At 41.9% G+C, this 22,659-nt stretch overlaps 1 protein-coding gene across 1 annotated transcript in view; it reads right to left on the minus strand.

Moving 5' to 3' along the window:
• Nucleotides 1-22,659, minus strand: part of Cyria (CYFIP related Rac1 interactor A) — a 63,709-nt gene that overhangs the window by 6,880 nt on the left and 34,170 nt on the right. Inside the window, exons 3-9 of the mRNA XM_051181647.1 lie at nt 8,751-8,872; nt 7,721-7,826; nt 5,309-5,445; nt 4,774-4,851; nt 4,516-4,632; nt 4,346-4,425; nt 1,610-1,736 (exon numbers count right to left, since the gene is read on the minus strand). Coding sequence (XP_051037604.1) covers nt 1,610-1,736; nt 4,346-4,425; nt 4,516-4,632; nt 4,774-4,851; nt 5,309-5,445; nt 7,721-7,826; nt 8,751-8,872 — 767 coding nt within the window. The remainder of the gene's footprint in view (nt 1-1,609; nt 1,737-4,345; nt 4,426-4,515; nt 4,633-4,773; nt 4,852-5,308; nt 5,446-7,720; nt 7,827-8,750; nt 8,873-22,659) is intronic.

Consider the following 22,659-nt stretch of genomic DNA (forward strand, 5'->3'; position numbering starts at 1 on the left):
GCATGTCTGGTCTTAACCATATTTGAGAAGACTGGTAAAGGGCAATTGTAAAGAATGTAAACCTAACAAAGGTCAAATGCCTAGGTTTTATCCATGCTGCTTTGTATTTGCATGAACTTACATAGTTTCCTAAGTTTTCTGAGGCCTTGGAATTAAAGTAATCTAATTCTGTCATGAAAATTAAAATTTACATAGATCATGTTATTTTATGCATATCCTTGAGTGTTCTACTTATCCTTTGGAAAAGCAAAATCTTTCTATAAAAAGCCAACCACTTCTTTTAATCTTAGACATTCATGCAGTATATGTGCATTTGACGAGTTTCATTATACCAATGGCTACTTGCAGAGTGGTAACCTCTCAACATTTCTTGTCAAACTTCAAATATGCCAAAGTTTTACAGTAACAGCTTGACAGACCCTGACAATTGCTGAAGGTAGCCAAGACCCAAGACTGAGAAGCATTTGGAGGTCACACAAGAAAGAATGTCAATGGTCAAATATACATGTCTATCAAAGATACAGGTTTGGAGAGAGGCTACAAGTATGCCAGTTATGTGCCACTCCAGGTTTGTGATGGCATCAGGCCCACAGATGCAGAGAATGTTGTCCTTTTCCCATTAGAGATGGGGTCTAGTGGGAGGATAGGGACAGAGCTCAAGATGAAGGTGTGAGAAGTGTTTGTGTGATGACTTCCCGAGGGGCAGTGAGAGCATAGATGCAGAAGGAGGTGGGTACTCTTGAGGAGTTTCCAGTTCTATTTCAGGATGATTAAAACCGTGGGTGTGAATAACACGAAACTGTCAGAAACACATCCAGGGCCAGAGCGGGATTAACAACACAGTCAGAGCTCGGAGGCTTTTCCTTGTAGAAAATTCCCTTGGCAGGTGTTAAGCATCGTATAAATATAGTGAGTATAGAAAAGGACCAGAAGGAGGCAAAAACAGAAAGAGGAGAATGAGTGAAAAATCTTAGGATGTGAGGGGTAGGTGTGGCAGTGAGCTGCAACACAGGGGGTGATGGACGCTTGATCCCTGATAACCGATGAGGAAGAGGGACAGAAACAATTCCGAGGGTCTGAGGGATGACAACTCTGAGCTTCTTCTAGTGCAGATACTGGATGAGAGGATGGGACCATATCTAAAGTAGGGTTCATGGGGGAAGGAGAACCTTTGGTTGGGGACTGGCCATGCTTCATGTATCCATAACAAGATGGGTGAAGTCTTGGCTGGGGACAGGGGTTAAGGTGTGATTATTTATGGAAATCACTTGAGAACACCAGTTCATCCCCACATATCTTTCCTGACACCAAGATTGCCCCCTGGTCTCTAAAAGTTTCATCTTCCCCAAGTCTTGGTGATTTTTCTCTGACTCTTCCCTCTATCCATCTAAAACAATCCTTGATGGACTAGCATCCCAGCACTCCAGCTATGTGTGGGAAGCTGGATGTCTCCTCCTAACCACGTGAGAAAGAGTGGACTGCTTGTTCGGAAGAAATTTGCTATGCATCTCTAGGATATAAATCTCGGAGAGGGATGGAGGCCAGAAGAAGAGGTACAATGTCTAGCCAATGGCATTCATGGGACAGTGCACTGTGTGAGAATGCTTACATCAATCTTGGATGTCTTGCAGAAGGCTCCCACAGGGTGCACGTGATCATAGAGGATGATGACACCCACCATCACCCTCATGCAGAACATGAGCGTCTCCTCACTTGTGAACCTGCTCCTGTACTCCCTGAAAGAGAAGACACAGCTATGACATAACTTCCTTCTCCAAACATGTGCATTCTGGGATCTGCAACTGGCAGTGGATGAGTTCTCTGATGGGGAGGGGTGGGGAGTAGAGGAGGGACCTGCAACAACCAGGTTAATACACTCTTGAAAAGACCCAAGATGATCATTTTCCTTGAGTCTATCCAACTAGCAATTCAGTGCAAAACTACAGTAAATGAGAGGGCGGTAAATTCCCTTTTCTGCTTCCCCTCAGCAGCTAGCTCACCGTGTACATCAACTCCTGCCCATCAATCTTGAATATTTTATAGCTGGCCCCTCTGGCTGTCCGAGATTATAGAGAATAATGGCTTCATTACAGAGAAAAAGAATCAGGCTCATTTCGACACAGTGGCTCTCTTTTCTCCAGCTGGAGTTGGCTCCTTTGTTAAGATACCTGCTGTGGATGAACTTGGAGTGGCAGATATTGCAAAGAAATTATGTACCTGGGAGTTATTTGTGGAGGTTAAATTTTGCTCACTTACCTTGATAGGGGCTCTGATGATTGCAATAATTTGGGCCAACGCTAGAGACATTTTTAGCATCAATTTCATTACGAGTTGGCCCCACAATGCAGACAAATACTATTTCTGTCTTGAAATAAATCTTAACTTTGATATGAAGGAAGGAATTAAAATTAATACCCTTTTTTGTGGGCAAGAGAGATGGCTTGCTGGGTAAAGCACTTGCTGCACAAGGGAGAGGAACTGAGTTTGGATCCCTAGTGCCCATATATATGCCAGGTGGCTGAGCTGGCCAGTTTTATGTCAACTTGACAGAAGCTAGACTCACTGGAGAAGAGAAAGCCTCAATTGAGAAAATGCCTCCATGAGATCTGGCTGAGGGAAAGCCTGGAGGGCATTTTCTTAATTAGTGAGTGATGAGGAAGAGGCCAGCCCATTGTGGGTGATGCCTCCTGGGCTGGTGGTTCTGGGTTCTGTAAGAAAGCAGGCTGAGCCCCTTACCAGCAGGAAGTAGTTTGGAAAGAACGACGCCCAAATTCCCAAATATTGTGTATAAATGTTTGTTTTCATTTAATTGGACTTTGTTATATAAAATTAAATAAAAAAAAAAAGCAGGCTGAGCAAGACATGAGTAGCAAGCCAGTAAGCAGCATTCCTCCATGGCCTCTGCATCAGTGTCTGCCTCCAGATTCCTGCCCTGCTTGAGTTCCTGTCCTGACTTCCTTCAGTGATAAACTATAATGAGGAAGTATGAGACAAATAAAGCCTTTCCTCCCCAACTAACTTCTGGTCATGGTGTTTCATTGCTGCAATAGTGACCACCCTAACACCTGCCCACCTGCAATCCCAGCTCTAGGGAGGTAGCTACAGGGCATGCCTGAAGCAAGCTGACTACCCAGCCTAGTTTTATTAGCAAAATATGGATTCAAGTGACAGACCCTACCTCAATACACATGTCAGACAGCAATCAAGGAAGATACCCAAAGTCATCCTCTGGTTTACATGTGCACGCACGCGTGTGCACACACACACACACACACACACACACACACACACACACACACACTCACAGAAGCATGTATATGCACACACACACGTATATGCATCTGCAAATATAGGTATACCCTCACATGCATGTGAATATGAATACACACACACACACACACATACACACACTTGAACACCACACACGTACATACATGCAAACATATAAAAGGATAAAAAAAATTTATATTTGAAGACAGTCATTTGCTATAAGGTGCATGTGACTCTTTTGGGCTCCCAAACACCCTACAGAGCAGTTGGCACTGTGGAAACTTTACTAGAAACAGAATACAAGGAAGGTCCAAAGAAGCAAGGTACTTCATTCATGGTCACAGTGAACAGTACAGACTAAGTGCATCCCCAACCTTCCTCTGTAATTGTGTCCTTCACCCTTAGTTATCCCAACCATTCTTCACATTTATATTCAGTAACTAGTTTAGGCACAATGAAACAGAAGGGGAATAGAGGTGTGTGTTGGGGGGGGTTACTTGTATAGTAGTCTTAGCATTGCTACTCTTGGTTCTAAATCTCTCAAATCTCTACAGTATATTGATAAAAATACCCACACATCTAGCCCATTTCTCCATTTCTTTGCATGGCTTATACCAGTGATCCTCAACCTGTGGGCCTCGACCCCTCTAGAGGTCACAAAAATCCTTTCATAGGGATCACATATCAGATATCCTGCATATCAGATAGTTACATCACAGTTCACAACTGTAGCAAAATTGAAACGATGAAGTAGCAATGAAAATAAAATTTTATGGTGGGGGGGCAACTGTATTAAAGGGTGGCAGCATTAGGAAGGTTAAGAACCATTTTCTTATATCATCTGATAAGCTGTAAAATTCATCAATCAACCCATCAGGGAGGGCCTCAGCTATCAGTTGTGAAATGGATATAACAGACCACCCTGAGTTCCTATGACTGAAGCAAATTCTCTGCGTAGAAATGTGAATATGGCATCAAAAAGAGGACATGTCGCTATCCTATCACTATCAACACATATGAACAGGTCCTAGTGGGACAGAAGCTTAGCCACGCCCAAACCTCTGGTGTCACTTACGGTGTCTCCAGCATAACTTTGCACACACTTGTCATCGTACTGAGGCAGTCTGTGGTGTTCTCTATCGGCAGGGTTTTATTCTAGGTGGAGAGATACAGACACACATTAGCCTTCCTAGCTGCTCAGTGAAGAAAGGGGTGTTCTGTGCCCACTCAACTAACTGCACTTACTTCTGAGACAAAGTGCATCGTGGCATTGCTAAGGGTCTTCAGCATTGGTGTCGCTTCTGCGTAGAAGAGGGACATTCGATTGGCCATCTCGTTATTCACTTCATTCTCAATGTCTAGCTGATGAAAACAAGAGAAGAAACAGTTATAAAGAGGAAGCCATTGTCTCCACAACCAAGTCCCAGACAAGGACTGTGCCTTCTCTCTGGGCCCTGCCTGATGCAGAAGTCAAGGCAGCCATGGCCCCAGCCAGGGACTCACATGCATATTGTTGATGCGGTTGCGACTTATTGTTCTTCTGTAGTAGCTAAAGTCATTCTGAATGGCTGGGTTCCTCATCTGAAATTCAGGAGAGAAGGACGAGGGTCACCTTCCAGAAACAGGTGAAGGGTCAACATCAGGAGCCCAGGCAAGAGTGTTTGCAAATATGGCAGGACTTCTCTTTGGCATTCAAGACCCATAGCAACCATTAAAAATAAGAGCCTATATCTTCAGTGTCCTGAAATATGGCCTGCTCTTACTGTGGGCTATATTTCCAGGAAAGCACATTCACCCAGTGAGGAAAAGACATCTGTATGGGCTTTTTTCCTGCACTCACTTGACAGATTTTGAAATTCCACAGGTACATCATCCTCTATGATTACTCTGATCACATGGAATGCAAATATTCACCATGTTACGAGCCTCCGTGAGGCAGGTACTCCATCTTACTCTCCCACCCGGACCCTACAGCCTGAGCAGAAGAGCCATAGAGTTGTGCTACCTAGCTCAGCTTCCACAAAATGTGTGGCCTGACCTTCAGCTCATCGAATCGAAGGGTAAAATGTAAGATTTCTGCAAATTCCTTTGCCAGGGCCTGCTCCCGCTCCAGGTGTTGGGTTGGTGTGTAGGGAGGACACGTCAGAGATTCCAGTAAACTCTGAAGAGCTTTTTCTGAAAGTCAAGGGAAGACAGAGATATATTCAGGGGGACCAGTGTTTGGTTCAAGTTGACATTCTCAGAGGCAGCCAGTGTGGCTATTCCCTTTTTAGTGCTTACTAAGCCCAGTTCGCTTAGTAGTCTCACTTTCTGAGTCTTGTAGAAAACTACAAATAATTGGGTGGAGCTTGTGTGCTTAAGAGCCACTAATGATTCAAGGTGAGATGAGTGGGAGATGAGAATTCTCCAGTCAATAAAATGTCCGCTGTGCAAACACGAGGACTTAATTTATACCTATAGCACCCACATAAATTCCTAGCTTTGAAGGTGGCCCTGGGGACAGAGATGGAGTAGTCAGGGCTCTCTGGGGCTGGGCAGTTTAGCAAGTCAGCGAACAACAGAAACAGACATCAGTGTCAGTCTCTGGTCCCTGCACACATATCCAAGAGCCCTGAACACATGGGTTAAGTCACCCATTTAACACTGAAAATTCTAGCTTCTTCCAGCATGCTCCTCTGTTTCTACATCCCCATGATATTTCTCCACAAATCTACCACATTTGCCTTAGTTATTGTTCTTACAATAACCTCATCATGGCTCCCATTTGCCTATTTCTAATCATTCCCCCACTCTTTTTACTTCCATATATCTTTTAACAGCAAAGTTATTTATGCAATCCTCTGTGGTAGGAGTTGATAAACTGTGACCCATGAGCCAAATCTGTCCCAATACTTGTTTTTATAGATAAAGTTTTATTTAAAAGTTAGATATGTTCATCACTTCCTGTTGGCTACTGTTGGTGTTGGCACTACAATGGTAAAGTCTAGTTACTGAAAAGGCAGGACAGCTCACTCTTGTGAGCAAATTTTTTCTCTCTCTGCTGAGGTAGAACTCTGGTCCTTGGAATTTCAGCTCACTACATCCAGATGTACACTGAGAAAACAATTCAATTTCTCTTCTGCCTGAGAATGTGAGGCTTGTGGAGGCTTGCTTGTGGAATCAGTTTGTGCCACCCTCAAGTTCTTCTCAATAATACAGTCATGGGTTCAATTTCGGGTTTTCTCTTAAAATATGGCACTTGTTTTAGTGGCAAATTAAAGCAGAAGCTGCTGACTACCTTTTCCATTCTAAAGATACTTTACTAACAATGAACACTCAAGCACTGGCAGTGATTACACCACGGTGCTGGTGGCATGCAGCCAGTTTGTCGGCTTCATTTGCCTCCACTCCAGTTTCTGCAGACACATGCTGTTCCTGTGCAGCTTTATTTTTGCTTTTAAAGATAAAGTAAGAACACTAGCTTTATTTTCTTACATTTTGTATTCAGCTAATCATGCTTTGTGGGGGGGCAGTGAGGAGATTGCAGCTTCAGATAAACTCTATCCTCCAACTTTTTTGTTTGTTTTTATTAATAACGGAGATCAATAGTTCAGAGCCTAGCCCAATTGTGTCAGAGAGTCTTCATCCAGCAACTGATGGGAGCAAATGCAGAGAGAACTGAGATCAATAGATCGGAGCCTAGCCTGATTGTCATCAGAGAGGCTTCATCCAGCGACCGAGGGGAGCTGATCAGAGGCCAATAGCCAGACATTAGGCAAAGCTCAGGGAACCCCATGGAAGAGGGACTGGAAAGATTACGGGTGCCAGAGGAGGAGAGAATACCATAAGAACACAGTCCACAAAAGGAAGGTAGACCAACTGACCAATGGAAGGAAGGAAGGAGGGAAGGAAGGAGGGAAGGAGGGAAGGAAGGAGGGAAGGAAGGACCACAACCTGGACTTCAGTGATGACTCAGCAGTTAAGAACACTTGCTACTCTTATACAGGATCAGAGTTTGGTTCCCAGAACCGTCATGGCAGCTCATGACCATCTGTAGCTCCAGTTTCAAGGAATCTGACACTCTCTTCTGGCTCCTGAAATTCTTCTATGCCACAGTGCCCCTAAACTCACATAGGCACACATACATAACAACAACAACAAAAAAATCTCAAAGAAATGACATCAGAAGGCTCTGAAAAGACGAACACAGTGACAAAGTGTCAAGACACCGTAAACCAGTAGAGACCCTGCAGGTGTCAATCAATGCTTTTAGAGAAAAAGGCATGTGGTGGATCAAAACACACAAGAGTGATGAAGTTGCTTGTGAATGGCCTCACAATGCAAGTGGGGGTCATTTTCCAACATGTAAAGCTGTTTCCTCTACCCTCTCAAAGGGCAAAATAACAACAACAACAGTAATAATAACAATAGAAGTGCTGTGTGGGACAGGATAACTTTAGTATTCACTCACCAAGCCTGATGGAAAATTCATAAAACCGCTTCAGCCTCACGACCAGGGGGCAGACTGCATTCCAAGCCTTTTCTTGAAGTTGAATGTCATTGGGATTTTGAATTGCCTGTAGAAGAAAAAGGGGGTGACAATGAGTTTCCAGTTTAAGAAAACCAGTTATCTCACACCAAAGTAGCCTGAATGAATTTAGTTTTTAAAAAGATGCAATCCCTAGTGTGATTGGAGAATTAGAACCACCTTGGTTGATGATGATTATCTGAATGAATGATTCCCCAAAGGACTCATTTCTGAAGGCAGTTTCAACACTTGAGTATAAAGCTAATGGGTCCCAGGTAGACCTTGCCTCATCTCACCTGCTGCTGTGTTCTTGAGTTAAAAACAAAACATGGGAATTGGAAGACTTGGCTGTCCATTAGCACCTGATTCATCTAAAAACTGCTCATTATGAAGAATGGAGGCTGTAGCTGTTGTGTCTTTTCTGTGATACACAGTTTGTAATAAGTTTTATACTTAAGGTGAGGTGACCTTGATGTAGAAATGTCACATCTTAATAAACTTTTCCTCAGTAGCCTCCTGACAGTGGTAAGTTCTCATGAGGACAGTGGCAGATGCAGAGTAATTTTCATGTGTGTGTGTGTGTGTGTGTGTGTGTGTGTGTGTGTGTGTGTGTGTGTTCCTAAACACATAAACACACCTTCTCAGTCCATATACTGTCACTCTTAACCAATGAAATGCTCCTTCTTGAAGAAGACTTTCTCCCACTCAGTATTACTAAGTTTTGGCTATTGATTTGTCTTACTTTTTTTTAACCTCAGAAGACATAAACAAAATAGATCTACACTCCCCTTAGAGTAGGTGTTTTCTGGTTGTCATGTGTGACACTTCTGGAACCTACCATGGTAATCACAAAAGTATAATTGTACGTGTTACCGTAGATCTCCTGACTCAGAGATTCAACTTCTATGTTTGTATGTAAAGTTTTTCCTTCTCCTTGAAGGGTTTAGTCAATTCAGTATTGTCACTGACTTACATCTCGGATCTCTGGTCCTGCACCTTTGTAAGCCTGCAGGTCTGTGAGGATGCTCTCAGAATCTTGGAGGACTGCACTGATCTGGTTCCATATCTCTCGTTCTCCTTCCGTCGGCTGGGCATCTAAGTGGCACAGAAACCAAGAGAAACTGAGGCTGGTGCGTCCCAACAGCTCTCCAAGTCCATAAACAGTCATTCCCACCAGCTGAGCAACTCCATGTCTTCCTCCAGCTTTGGAAGTTACTCTGTAACTTTACAAGCTGTTAGGTAAGGAAGATGAACACAGCTTCTGCCTGTGACTTTGTTCGAAGCACCCAGCAGCATTTTGTACATGTTAAACCTAGTATGATCAAATTGGCCTAAGTGTTTATTTGTTAATTTATTTATATAAAAAAGCATTTTTGTATACCTTATGTGCACTGGGTAATATCACATTGGATAACAGGATGGGTAAACACTGTTTTCTGCGGGGGGGGGGGGGGAAGCCAACTTCTTTTTAAAGACTCTTTAATTGTATTTCTTCTTCCTTAAAGGTATCACTTTCATTGTGGTCAAAATATACAACATAAAACGTACCACACTGGCCATTTTCCAGTGTGGAGAGCCCTGATACAGTTATGAGTCCTCCCCTCCATGCAGCTCCATAACTCTCTTGATCTTGTAAAGCCAAAACACTGTATAGATATTTTTTAAAATAGACTACAAGCTATTTCCGTCACTGAAGAACTATAGATTTGAGTATACATATATCTTTTATTTTATATATTTACACTATTTCATATATGTCCATAGTATCATATATATTTGTATCACTAATTTACTTTAAAGTACACTTAGTTTGAGACTGGTGAAGCAGGTGAAGGCACTTGCTGCCAAGACTAAGCACCGGAGTTTGATGCACAGGACCCGCCTAGTGGAAGAAGAGTCCTGAAAGTTGTCCTCTGACCTCTGCATGTGTCATGGCACACCCTCTGCCTGATACATGAATGTAATAAAAAAATAGACAGGTAATTAACCCATGAGGGCATGGTAGCAGCGCTTTATTCCAGAACCGTGATTTACATATAGAAAGCACTGAAACATCCCCCAAAACACATAAACACCCCTGTCTAAGACCCAAGAAACGGGTAGAGTCTTCTGGGAATTCATCAGGGCATGGAAACACTCCTAGAGAAGAAAGTCCATGAGAGTGGGAGGGGCTCGTCTGGAAGAAGATAGTGGTCAGCAGGGGTAGGACATGTGCAGAAAATTTTCTCGGCAAAGACACACAGGGAGTTTATTGTAAAAATGTCTGTTCTGGTTATCCTCGGTCTTCACGGTGTTAGCCACAGAAGTGTGTGATGTGTTAAGTTCACATATATGAAGGCAGCATTCTGATAGCCACAAAGTGTTGCAAAGCTCTCCAGGAAGTTCTTACTCTCTGGCATCACTGGAATCCTTGCAGGTTTTTACCCCCAGAAGCATTTCATGAAGACTGATAGTTGAAAACCATGGGCTTTCGCTACCCTCACAATTGCTATGAATCAATCAGGCTGGTTTCTTCCTGTAAAATGATGCCACTGCTCAGAGAGAGAGGGACAGACAACGTGTCAGTGTCATGTAACTTTGTTTCCAAATATGTAAATCCTGAGATGAAGGATGCTATCAGTGACTTAACTAACAGAGCAACAAGGACAGAGTCACATGAAGTCTGACACTCCCCTGACCCAAGTCCAATTTTATCTAATCTTTCCACAATACAAAGGCAGATGCTCCAAAAATGTGACATGTTTTCATCAGCAATGAGACTCTGGGGTGTTATAGATGGATTCATAAGACAGGTAAAGCAAGAGCTAGCTGAGTGCATTAGCAGACTGGGCAGTGAGGGAGAGACAATGGCCAGAGAAGGCCAGAGAAGCTCCTGTCAAACTCCCAAGTGATGCCCACAGGGAATTTTGGACTAGTTTATAAACCTGGTCCTGCTAAATACAAAGAAATTGGTAGTTCCCAAGGAAATTAACAAAAGAAAAAATTCATAATGTAGGAGGTGCTACTTGGGAAGAAAGGGATGGGAGTGGGAGAAGAATAAAAAAGGGTAACGGATGGGCTGGAGAGATGAGTCAGAGGTTAAGAGCACTGACTGCTCTTCCAGAGGTCCTGAGTTCAATTCCCAGCAAACACATGGTGATCTGTAATGGGATCTGGTGTCCTCTTCTGACATGCAGGCAGCACGCTCTATTACATAATAAATAAATCTTTTAAAAAAGGAAAGGGTAATAGAGGTGAATATGATCATATCCACTATGTACATGTGACACTGACAAATTAAAGAGAGGAAATACCTAAAATTAAGACAGAAACTTATAGACCTTCATGGAGTTTCCAGACACAGGGAAATAAACGCTTTCTAGAAATAATACAATGTCATACAGGGGATACGCCAGTCAAAGGTTCATGCAGGTCAGGGTTAGGAAATTAATATGGTTTGGAAGGTGTTGGAGAAGTCAGGTGTAGAGAATGTATTGGAATGGTATTGGAGGTGGGACACAGAATGAGGTATATCCACAAAAAGAGAACAGTGTGACCAAGGGCAAGGTGGCTAGATGGAGGATAGCTGGACCAGCAGGAAAAAGATGTTTGGAGAGGGATCAGAGGCTGACCTGGGGAAATGAAGGGGAAAGATAGCCGATTCCTCCTCTAGCCCTGAATCCTTTGCTTCCCATAGACACTGGCTAAATATTATCAGGTCTGAGGTGTCTCACAATATGTCATCCCTTTTTTTTTTCTCAAAGCAATATGTATGTCATAAAAAGAAGCCTGCATATCCCTGAGCTAGGAAGCCAGTCATTGCAGACAGCACTTCAGTGACAATCCAAGGGAGGGACTGGGAGTTTCAGAATTGCAAAGCAAATAAAAATGGGGTACTCAGGAACTGGAGAGATGCCTCAGTGGTTAAGAGCAATGGCTGCTTTTCCAGAGGACTTGGGTTCACATCTCAGCACCCACACAGTGGCTAATTATCATCTGTAACTCCAGTACCAAGGGATCTAATGCCCTCCTCTGCTTTCCTGAGGCATGAGATTCATACATGGTACACAGACATACCTGTAGTTAAAATACCCATACACATGAATTTAAAACAACAACAATAAAAACCACATTAAGAAAAAACCCTCTCAAATCTAGGAACGTACTGTTTGTAAGTTAGAAAAATTCCAAATGAATTATTTAGGGAAGAGACAAGCAAAATAGAGAGTGTGTCCAATCTGAGGGTTCAGAGATATACAACTGTTTGTGAAAGGGAGTCACTTTGGGAGGTGCGATGTGTCTAATCTCCCCTGTCACGTGGTCCCATCCCAACAAGTCACTAAGGAGCAACATCATATAAAATAGAATTAAAACTAAATGGGATATCAGAGCACAGACAAAATCCAAATGACATCCTGTTGTTGGCCACAAAGTACAAGAGGACAAAGCTTTCACATCATTTGTAGAAAATAGAGGAATTTCTTAAGTGCTTCAAAATAAACATCCTATAGGGTAGCCTCAAGGTAGTCCTGCAGTTAGGGACAACCAGCCCCTGTCTCTATGGCAGGTAAAGTGACACTTACTGTTATGGACATTCTCTTGACCAAGCATGAGTGGCTTGGGGGGTGGTATTTTTTCTGTGTCACAGGAGGTGGATTTGGGATACATGGTAAGTGCTTTCAATTTGATAGAGCTGTTCTAGCAGCTAGAAGATGTATAAAACAGGACCTTCAGGCCCCAGCCTCCTTCTCTGGGAAACTGTTTCCTTTGGCAGATGTCCTGCCCATCAGGAATGTTTGCAGGTTAGTCATGTTTAAGGGGTGGAGTTCAGAAACCTAATCCATCACTTCCTCTTCCAATGTGTTGGCTTAGAAATGTGTTGGCCATTTTCTGCCATAATTTGTTAGTCTCATAGGACACTTGATTTCTCTCACCTTTGCTGTCATGGAATTGAAGTCAATTTTCTCTCTCGGCCAACAGTCAGGCCCCTCATGCTAGCAAACAGACCACCATGCAGTCTGGGCTGGAAGGTGGAATAGTTACAAGGGACTCAAATCACTGGTGATGCTGGCTTTCCCAGTACAGAGTGACAACTGAGAGACTATAATCTTCAAACTTTTGACAATGTGACAAGTTGTTGTCACCTACAAATGTGATGTGTCACACTTACAGTCATCCTGGGATGTGGATGGACCATGCTGCATGTTGGATGTGTCTTTCCTAGTGTCTGTCTCATTATGAAAGTTAGAAAAGGACTGTGTAATTCCAAGTGACATTTAACATTGTCCCAAATCCATATGGAATCCAAAGATTCATCCCACTTTCATCCACAGTAAAAACAAAACAAAAAACTAATTAATAAGAATTTAATCCATTAGAAACAGGGCTCTGACCTTATTTGTTTTGTTTGATTACATATTTTAAATGCCTGGTTACTTAAAATGTGTCTAGCAATGACTTATATTGAAGGAATGACTTATATATACTTTTCACATGTTTTAGAATTTTTTTGAGACAGGGTCTCAAGTGTTTTAGGCTAGCCTTGAACTCATTATATATTCTGTTGACTGTCTTGAATTTCTGATCATACTACTTCTGCTTCCAAAGGGCTAGGAATTCAGGTGTGTGCCACATACCTGGCCACACTGGGGATGGTATCCAGGCTTCAGGAATGCTAGGCAGGTGCTCTGCCAATTGTGATACATCCCCAGTCTCTTATAGGGATGCTTGTATTCAAGTTCTGAGCTCTTTGGATACAGGGATTACACACTTATATCCAGTACTCTTATGACACCACATTTAATGGAGAACTCAATAGCAATGTGGGAAACTGAATTCAGTGGGGAATCACCCAGGATGGGAGATGTGGGTGTTAGGAGGAGGTGTGATAAGCAAAGTTCCCATACCCCCCATTCTGTTTTGTTTCCTCTCCACACTGTTATGTGTCTGCCACTAAGACATCCATATTCACCTGTGACCAAACTGACTTTCCTCTTCATCAACATGTGTGCTTAAGTCTTCTATTTCTCAGGTAGATGTGTGGCTGGCAAGCTCCTGGGACATTTGTTCTGTCCATGAGGATGCAAAGCTGCCCAAGGTCTACCCTTCCAGTCCTGTAACTGCCCTTGGCTTGCTTTCCAGTACAACCCTGTACGAAAATTGGGATACTCTTTACATTCAGACTCAACTGCTTACCAGATTTAAAAAGTTTTTTGTTTTTAGATGTCAAGAGATGACATCTTGAAAGGGACCCTGAAGAATTAATGGTGGAAAAGGTTACTTGTTTAATCTCCCATCAACCTTGAGAGCACTTACTAAGTGAATAGCAACTCTGAACTATGCTCTTTGCTTTTCTATTTTTAACACAAAGCTTGACTTTTTATGAAATGACACACCATTCATGCACACACGCACACACACACACTCACACACTCACATTTCTGTACTCATACACACACATATACACATACACAATCACATATACACAAACACATATACACATGCATATATACACATTCACACATATAAACACATATACTCATACACACATACACACTATCACTCATGAGAGCAATGGGTCCTCATTTTCAATTGTAGGCAATGGAGTCTTTGGAATGTTTCTTCTATGACTCACATTCTGAACTTCTAATCATTGTCTATTATTTGAGTGAAGTGAGAAGAATCAGCTACATAAAGTGAGTGCTCATCCTGTCTGATGATGGTGCTGTTGTAGTCCTTATGATTTACACAGGCAATTTTAGAAACCAATACTCTGAGCAGGCCTGGAACACCTGTATCCTAGCCATTATCCAGGAGATGATTTAAGACTTGTTTTGGACCGGCTGCTATGGAAATCATGAAAATGCATCATGTGGATTGTAACCTTACACATCCACTTCTGTTGTCAAGAACTCACTACAATCCACATGTCTACAGTTTTTAGCAGATAAAGCAGCCTTTTATCAGTTAAGATGAAGGATATCAATTTTGTTTGCAGCGGGGAATACAGTGACGTCTCCTCCCTTGGCTGTAATTGCTAGTGATGGTACATGTTAACTGCCAACATTTTGGTGTCACTGGAGGGTAGGTGGAATGTATTGCTCTGGAAGACTTTTGATTTTTTTTTTTTTCCAAACCAGAATGCTTGGCATTCCTCTGTGCTAATGGGGAAGAAAGTAGTTGTCTTTGTTAGAAAGATTTTCAGTAAAGCTACCACAGGGAACAACAGCAAGCCTCCAACTGGAGAGAGACTGTCAAATCAAAAAAGCCTTTATCTCTGTAAATCAGCCAAGGCCTCATCCTGTCTTCAAAGGCAGCAGGGACACACACATCTTTCCCCCACAGTCTACTTAGGCTTGTAAGGAGAATCTGACAAAGAAGCAAATTAACCTAAAATAATCTGAGGAGAAGACACAATTTACTAGATGTCTTTGGTCTTAAAGGCAGCCTTGGCATTTCATCATCAGAATGTATAGCTATCTTGGTGCCCCAATGACTGCTGGGTAAACACTAGATCAAGGAGCTGTATAAAGGATTGGCTCAAGCTATAAATTAAATTCACAGTCCATCTTCCCATCCACTTCTATGCTTTCCCAACCCCTCCTGTGTTCTGAATAAACTAAAAGACATAAATAATTGCCTGATGTATATTTGGGGGATGTAAGATGATAATGACCCATAGCCAGATACTGTTTACAGAAGCAGCTTGAATTTGTAAAGGTCCAATGGACAATGTAAGTGGGACTGGGCTGAAACATTTGTTTGGACAGGACATTAGTCATCACACATCTGAGCCCAAAGATCTTTCCACGGAACAATCACCCCAGGGACTGAACAGGGTTGGGCGGGTGAAGGGTTGTCTATTTCATCCGCTTCACTGGGATCCCTAAGTGGAAGTGGTGGTACTCTAAGGGCAGAGTTTTGAAAGCAAATCCTATGGCACCTTAACACTCATTGAATACCTCCCTCAGGGCACAGCAGCTAAACCCCTCCCCAAACTCCAGATTAGATCTCTACAGAAGAAAGGGAAGCTAATAATAGCCCTGTCTGTTTCCTACTTGAAGGGATATAGGGGGAATTTAGACAAGGTCAAAGGTCTTAGAAAAGTGGAGTGCTAGAATATTATGGAATGTAAAAAAAAAACCTCTCTGCATTTATGCATATGTATTTGTACATGTGTGTGCGCACGCATCTCATGCTCATTCATGTGCTCAAACACATATATGCATAGGCACATATGTACAGAGGCCAGAGGACAATGCCAGGAGTCACTCCTCACTTCCCACCTTGCTGGAGAAAGGGTCTCTTGTTTACCGCTGTGTATGCAGGCTGTCCAGCCTGTGAGCTCCCAAGGATTCCCATGTCTTGAAGGTTAAGAGCTAACTTTACCTGACTTTGGAAGATCCAAACTCAAGTCCTCACAATCGCATGACAAATACTTTCCCTACTGAGCTGTTTCTCCAGGCCCTGTGAGAGCATATTTGTCACCATTTGTGTTGGAACCATAAACTGCTTTGCAGGTCTATCCTGTTTTGTTTTTTATTATTCTCCTTTGTCAAGTAAGCATTCTAGAAAAAGACATTTGATCATGTAATGAAAAAAATACTTTCCCTCTTCTAGATTCTCTAGCCTCCTCTGAGCCTCTTTAGCAGATGCAAGGCTGACAGATCTCAAAAGCAAGAGGAGAGCAGCTGAAGCAGGGAGTGGACCTGAGTCCTCAAAGGCATCCCAGATGACAGGCTAGACTGATGTAAACCTTCGTTCCCAAGAATAGGAAACTGCAGCCTCTTGTAAGTACAGTGATGGGATAATCTTTTTTAGAATTTTCTTCTTAATTATCACCCCCTACACAACAATTATCCAAATTATCCCTGGATTAATTTATGAGACATATATTTGTCTCATAAGAGTGCTATTTTTTGAAGTTTTAGCTTTAATTTTTAATGCTGTGTTTATGTGTGTATGTATGTGTGTGTGTCCCTTATGGTGTGTGTGTGTGTGTGTGTGTGTGTGTGTGTGTGTGTGTGTGTGTGTGTGTGTGCAGGAACCCTTGGAGGCCAGAGGTATTGGTTTCCTCTAGAGAGGGATAACAAGTGGTTGTGAGCCACCCAGTGTGGCTCTTCCTGGGTCTTCTGTGAGAAGAGTGTGGAGGACTTCTGAAGAGTAGTAAGTGCCCCTCACTGCAGAGCTGCCTCTCCAGCTCCTCCATTGTTTTAGCCACTACCTACTAAGGAATATTTCCTTATCCTAACTTAGGATCTGTTCTTCTGGCTAATACAGTACTTAACCTCAGTTTAGAATGTACCTAATCCCTGTACTATTGTTTCTGCTCTGCTCATATCTTATTTTCCCAATGAAATAAAAAAAAAAAATGCCTTCAAGATTGAGTTCTTAAAATGCTATCATTTTAATGTGCCACTTATTATCTTCCAGGTCTCTTTGCCCCCAGCAAGAACTCAGCATCATAGCTGCTTCATCCTTCTTAAAAATGGGAGGATTCTTTGCATATGGTCACTCAATTAGTATCCACCAAAACCAATAAAATTACACTCCAAGCTCAACACGATAGACACAGGAGGAGACAACAATCTAAGCACATGATTTTCTATAAATCCTCATCCGAAGAAAGTGTACACTAGTGATTAGGTAAATACACTAGCAGAAGAAAACGGCATTGTTCAATTGGTGGCATCTCATCAATGCCTAAACCAACCTTCCACTGCAGATGGCAGCTTCTGTATCTGCCTCCTCGATCAGACTACAAGATCTTCAGCCATTTACACCATGACTAACAGAGTGGCTGGTGCCCAGAACCCCCTTCAAGATCGCTTGAAGAACTAGATCATAATGACTACAAGGCTTCTCCCATGGTTCTTAATCTGTGTGTCACAATTCCTTTAGGGGTCTAAAGAGCTTCTCGCTATTGGAAATATCAGTTATTTACATTATGATTCATAACAACAGAAAATTTACAGTTATGAAGTAGTAAAGAAAATAATTTTATGGTTGGGGAACTCTATTAAAGGGTCACAGCATTAGGAAGGTTGAGAACCACTGATTTAAAAGGAACGGAGAATGAAAATGCAGCATAAATACAATTACAATGGTGTTTTGATTTAATAAAGATATTGTACAATACACAAAACACACAGATGGACCTTGAATATGTTACAATAGCTGAAATGAACTAGTTACAGAAAGATGCACACTGAATTCTTACATATGCAATGCACATAAAAATGCCAATTAATAGATACCAAGTGTAGAGTAATGTCAGGGGCACTAGAGGTGGGCAGCATAGCTGCTAATTACCAGAGATGAAGCTTCTGTTATGCAAAATGAGTAAGTTCTAGATGCAGGGAACAATGATGATTTGTCTAGTTAACAATAATATATTGTACAATTAAAACTCTGATAAGATGATAGGACCCATAGTAGAACAGAAAACGTCAAAAAATTAAGAGTAATTAACTCTACTTGCAAATCACTTTCAATCTTGATTTGTCAAAAACCCTGTTAATTTTCATTTTGAGGGAATCAAGGAAATCTCAATGTGCTAACTATATATTCAAGGACACAAAAGAATTAATTTTAATTTTGTTGTGTATAAATCTATAGCTCTGTGACAAATTTTCACATGACTGTGAAAACAACTGAAAATTACAAGGAATATTGCTTTCTTTCTAACAAAGAGAACAAGTCACGTAATATAAAAGCCAAGTCCTTGCTATTTTTGTTGTCAAAGCTGAGACTGCATCAAGTGTAACATTAATCTGAAAAGTAAGGTAACTGTCCCAGACAATGGGGGACAATAGGCTCTTTCAGGTTTGGCAGAAGAGAAGTAAGAAAAGGAATGTTCCGCAAATGTAAGAAGAAAGTAATGGTAATAATGTTCACATGTTTACAAATGTTCACATGTGCAGGTCCTGGCTTGGAAGCCAGGATGGCAGAAAGGGAATTGGTGTCAATTTGCCAGCATGGTACCATGAACCCAATGATGACAAGAAAAAATTGAGAGCAGGAAGCAAAACATGAGGAGATACCGTGGCTGTGTGGTACTGGGTCTACTTGAAAGCACAGAAAAGGGCTCAGGTTTGAAATATTCCCACACTCTGTGTCAGATTTTGGGGGTGAAGCTTTGCTACCTTTATAAAAGAGAGTTCTTCAGATGGTCCTAATCACTCCAGCCTTGAAATCATCTCAACCTCTTGTATGGAAGGCTGATGCTGGAAGGCCACCTTAGGGACCATTGTGGAGGCTCTGACAGAGCAATCTGCTGTAGGGTTTCAGCCACACTTCCTGCACAACATTCTTCCTTCCAACCATCACTCATTGAAACAACATTCATTAATCTTCCCTACCACACCCCTGCCTCCTGGCTTTCAAAGAGGAAAGTGAGGCCTAGTGAGGAGGAGGCAAAGCAAAGAAGGACAAAGGAAAAGAAAGTAAAGGCATGGAAGATGCGGGAAAAAAAAAAAAAAGATGTTAAAGGTCTGTGGGAAAATATGAGCATAAATTGTAGAACTCACTGAAAAGGTCAACAGGAATTTAAATCAGATATTTGCCACCGAGGAACCCAAGGACAGATGTATCTAATTTTGTATTATGTTTTGACCTAGCTTAATTATATCTATTTGACCCAGTTCAATTACATCCCATCATTGACTTCAAAAAAAAATATTCAACACTGAAAGAAGATGTGCTGAATTCATTGAAGCTGTTAATACATGCTCCTCAATGCTTTACCACCTAGCCTCTGGGTAGAAAGCAGCAAACTGAAAATATTCTTCCCCAGAGTGAGGGTTGACACCTGAAATCTCCCATTCCAATTGTTCTCTTCCTTGACCACTGGGTGGTATTTGGACTCCCTTTATTTTCCTCACTGCCTGAATTTGCCCTGCTTGGTTCTTCCTTTCCATGGTCATCATCTACCCCTGATGCTCATGCAGTACTCAAACCCCTACTCATCAAAAGGCTAGGTGCAGTCACAACACTCAGTAGGGCTCAGACTCTGCCCCCAGGAATCTCAGATTAGTAGGGTATCCTTTCATCTCTACTGTAGCATCTCCCCAGAGTTCCTTACACGATGGGGGATGTCCTTCTGTATATATGTTTTTCTTATTGGTTGATGAATAAAATACTCATTGGCCAGTAGCCAGGCAGGAAGTACAGGTGGGGCTGCCAGATGAGGAGAATTCTGGGGAGAGGAGACAGAAAGAAGTTGCCAGGGAGACACCATGCTGCTGAAGGAGTAACGTGCCAGATCACAGGTAAGCCACAGCTTCTTGGCAATACATAGTTTAATAGAAATAGGATAATAATTAAGAGAGAGCTAGCCAGTAAGAAGCCTGAGCTGTCAGACAGTTTCTAATTAATAAAAGTATCTGTGTGTTTATTTGGGGCAAAGTGGCTGTGGGACCAGGTAGGACAGAAACTGTGTCTACACTTACCTACTGAGGTCCTTTTTAAGTTCTCATCTGTTCGCCCATTTCTTGAAGGGATTTTAGCTCTTCTGTCTGGATGTGAATTCCAATTATGGCCTCCAGCTTTGGCCTTGAAAGTGTATTTAGCACCAGCTAACCAAACCAGCCTTCCATTCAAGTCCCTCCTCCCCTTTTCTCAACAGACTTTTGGTGCTCTATCTAAATTGGACTTCTTGCTGTTCTTCAAACATGTTCTTTCTATTCAAATTGTTGTGCCTTTAATCACACTATTTCCATCTGTTGGAAAACTCCTCACCCTATCTGGGCTTACAGAAAAACTAGTCTCTCTATAAAGCCCATAAAATGTCACCTGTTGCAATATATGTCATCCAATTCCTTCTGTGACCCTCCATTTCCAGACCCTAGATGCAAGTTTTGTTCCCTTCTGTCCTCTGGTGGCACATCATGCCTTTCTTATGATCTCCTAGCTTGTCTTCAAGTACATGTCTGTCTGGTTCTCCACTTTGGCCTGTGAGTTTTATGTTAGGTTTTTCTCATTTAACTCCAAATCTTGTGGGTGTGTGGCTGACATGGAAGTCACATTATGGTCAACATACCTTTTCTTGATTAAGCTGCAACCCACAGACTCAAGGGAAAAATCTTCCTAAAGTTCACATTTTCTGCCTCTCTTATCATTGGTCCTTCTTAAAAACCTCCTTAAGAAATACGATATTTAAGCCATGGGTGGTTGTGGCTCATACCTTTAACCCCAGCACTCTGGGAGGCAGAGACAGGTGGATCTCTGAATTCAAAGCCAGCCTGGTCTACAGAGCAAGTTCTAGGACAGCCAAGGCTATACACAGAAATCTTGTCTGGGGGATGGGGGAGATATTTAGGATGAAAAGAGCATTTTTGTTGTTGTTTTGTATGTTCTACCTTTTCATGTTTAGTTTAGAAATAAAACATGTCTTTCCCAGTCAGGAATAGAATGATGCTAGGGTACTTCGACTAGGCTGTTGGCTGTTGTGATGAACATTTGGGGACAACAAAGCAGAAGCTGGAAGCTAGAGGGACCCACATCCCCATCTTAGCTTCCTAATCATTCCATTGTGACCTCAGTTCTGTTAGTGCCCTCCTAGAGTTTAGGGGGGAAAGTTAACCTCCTGGAGAATATGAAAGGAGTTTCTTCTCTCTTTGGAAAAAGCAGCAGAATTTTGTACATTTTTCTAAATTTATATTGTCTTTACATATTACTATTACAATCATAACAGAGAGCCATCAGGCATGGAAATCCAGTGCTTGCTTCCTTGTCTTGAAGAAATTATACTATGTGTAAAGGAAGCTTTTACATCATGGACATTAAATTTCTATCTCTCTAAAAATATCATTTAGCCACTAGATCCTCTCCTTAAGTAGTACCACAATGTCTGAAGCACATGACTGAGAAGATCAGAGAGCAATGACAGTAGGGAAAAGGAACTAGGCCACCTTGCCTGCTATGCAATAGGGAGGGACTTTCCAAGGCAAACCTCTGAGCCCCAGGGAGGACCAGTTGGAAACGACTGTTTTAAACCCTGGCAGGCTTTACTTGTACTCTTGCAGGGTTCTGAAGATTGACTCTATCAAATGACTCAACATCCATGGCATTGTAGAAAGCCAAGAAATCAAGACAATTAGACCAGCAGTGCAGGCCACCGAATTATGGCAGGTAGGTGGAAGTCAGCAGACAAGTGACATTTAGAGCTTCCCGGCCACAGTGGACATGGGATTACTCTGGGTTCCTAAGTGTTCAGAAACTGTGAATGAATGGAGACTTGGACATTATTCTGAACTACTGTATATGCTGAGTGCAATCATGCCAAATATGTGCTATAAAAATGGAAGGGAATGATTAAAGTTAAAGTAACAAAGTGGGGTGGTTAAGATTACAGACAACTTATTTAAAGCTATTGATGGATCTTACTTTAACAGTAATATAGACACACATGTGTATATACATACAGATAGACACAGATTTCACAAGAATCATAGATAAATTCACCTTGAGTTCCTAGCTGAAATCCCTATTAGACCAAAGGGAAATGAAACCAAACCAAGCCAAGCCAACCACTAACAGCAGGGAGGAATTGGGTTAGATCAGAAGCCAAGTATCTTTCAGTGAACATAATTAAGAGTTTTGTTATCAGAATTCATGAGTTCCGGAGCCACTTTTCCAGCAGATGTTTTAAATATGCCAAAGACACCATACAACCCCTTAGAGAACTTTCAGCCTACAACTTAGAAAGGTCTTCTAGCATTTCATTAACAAAACTGCTAGAAAATTCAGTCTATATGTGAAGACGTTCTGACCATTTTCCTTAATATAAATACTTAACAAATTAAAGTTCAAGCAAGTTAAAGTGGCAGTAGATGTGAATACAAGAGAGATATCCAGCTGCATCTCAACTACTGTGGGGTGTAGTTTAAAACAAAAAGGGAGCA

Source organism: Phodopus roborovskii, unplaced genomic scaffold, assembly GCF_943737965.1.
Source record: "Phodopus roborovskii unplaced genomic scaffold, PHOROB, whole genome shotgun sequence".
Classification (NCBI taxonomy): Eukaryota; Metazoa; Chordata; class Mammalia; order Rodentia; family Cricetidae; genus Phodopus; species Phodopus roborovskii.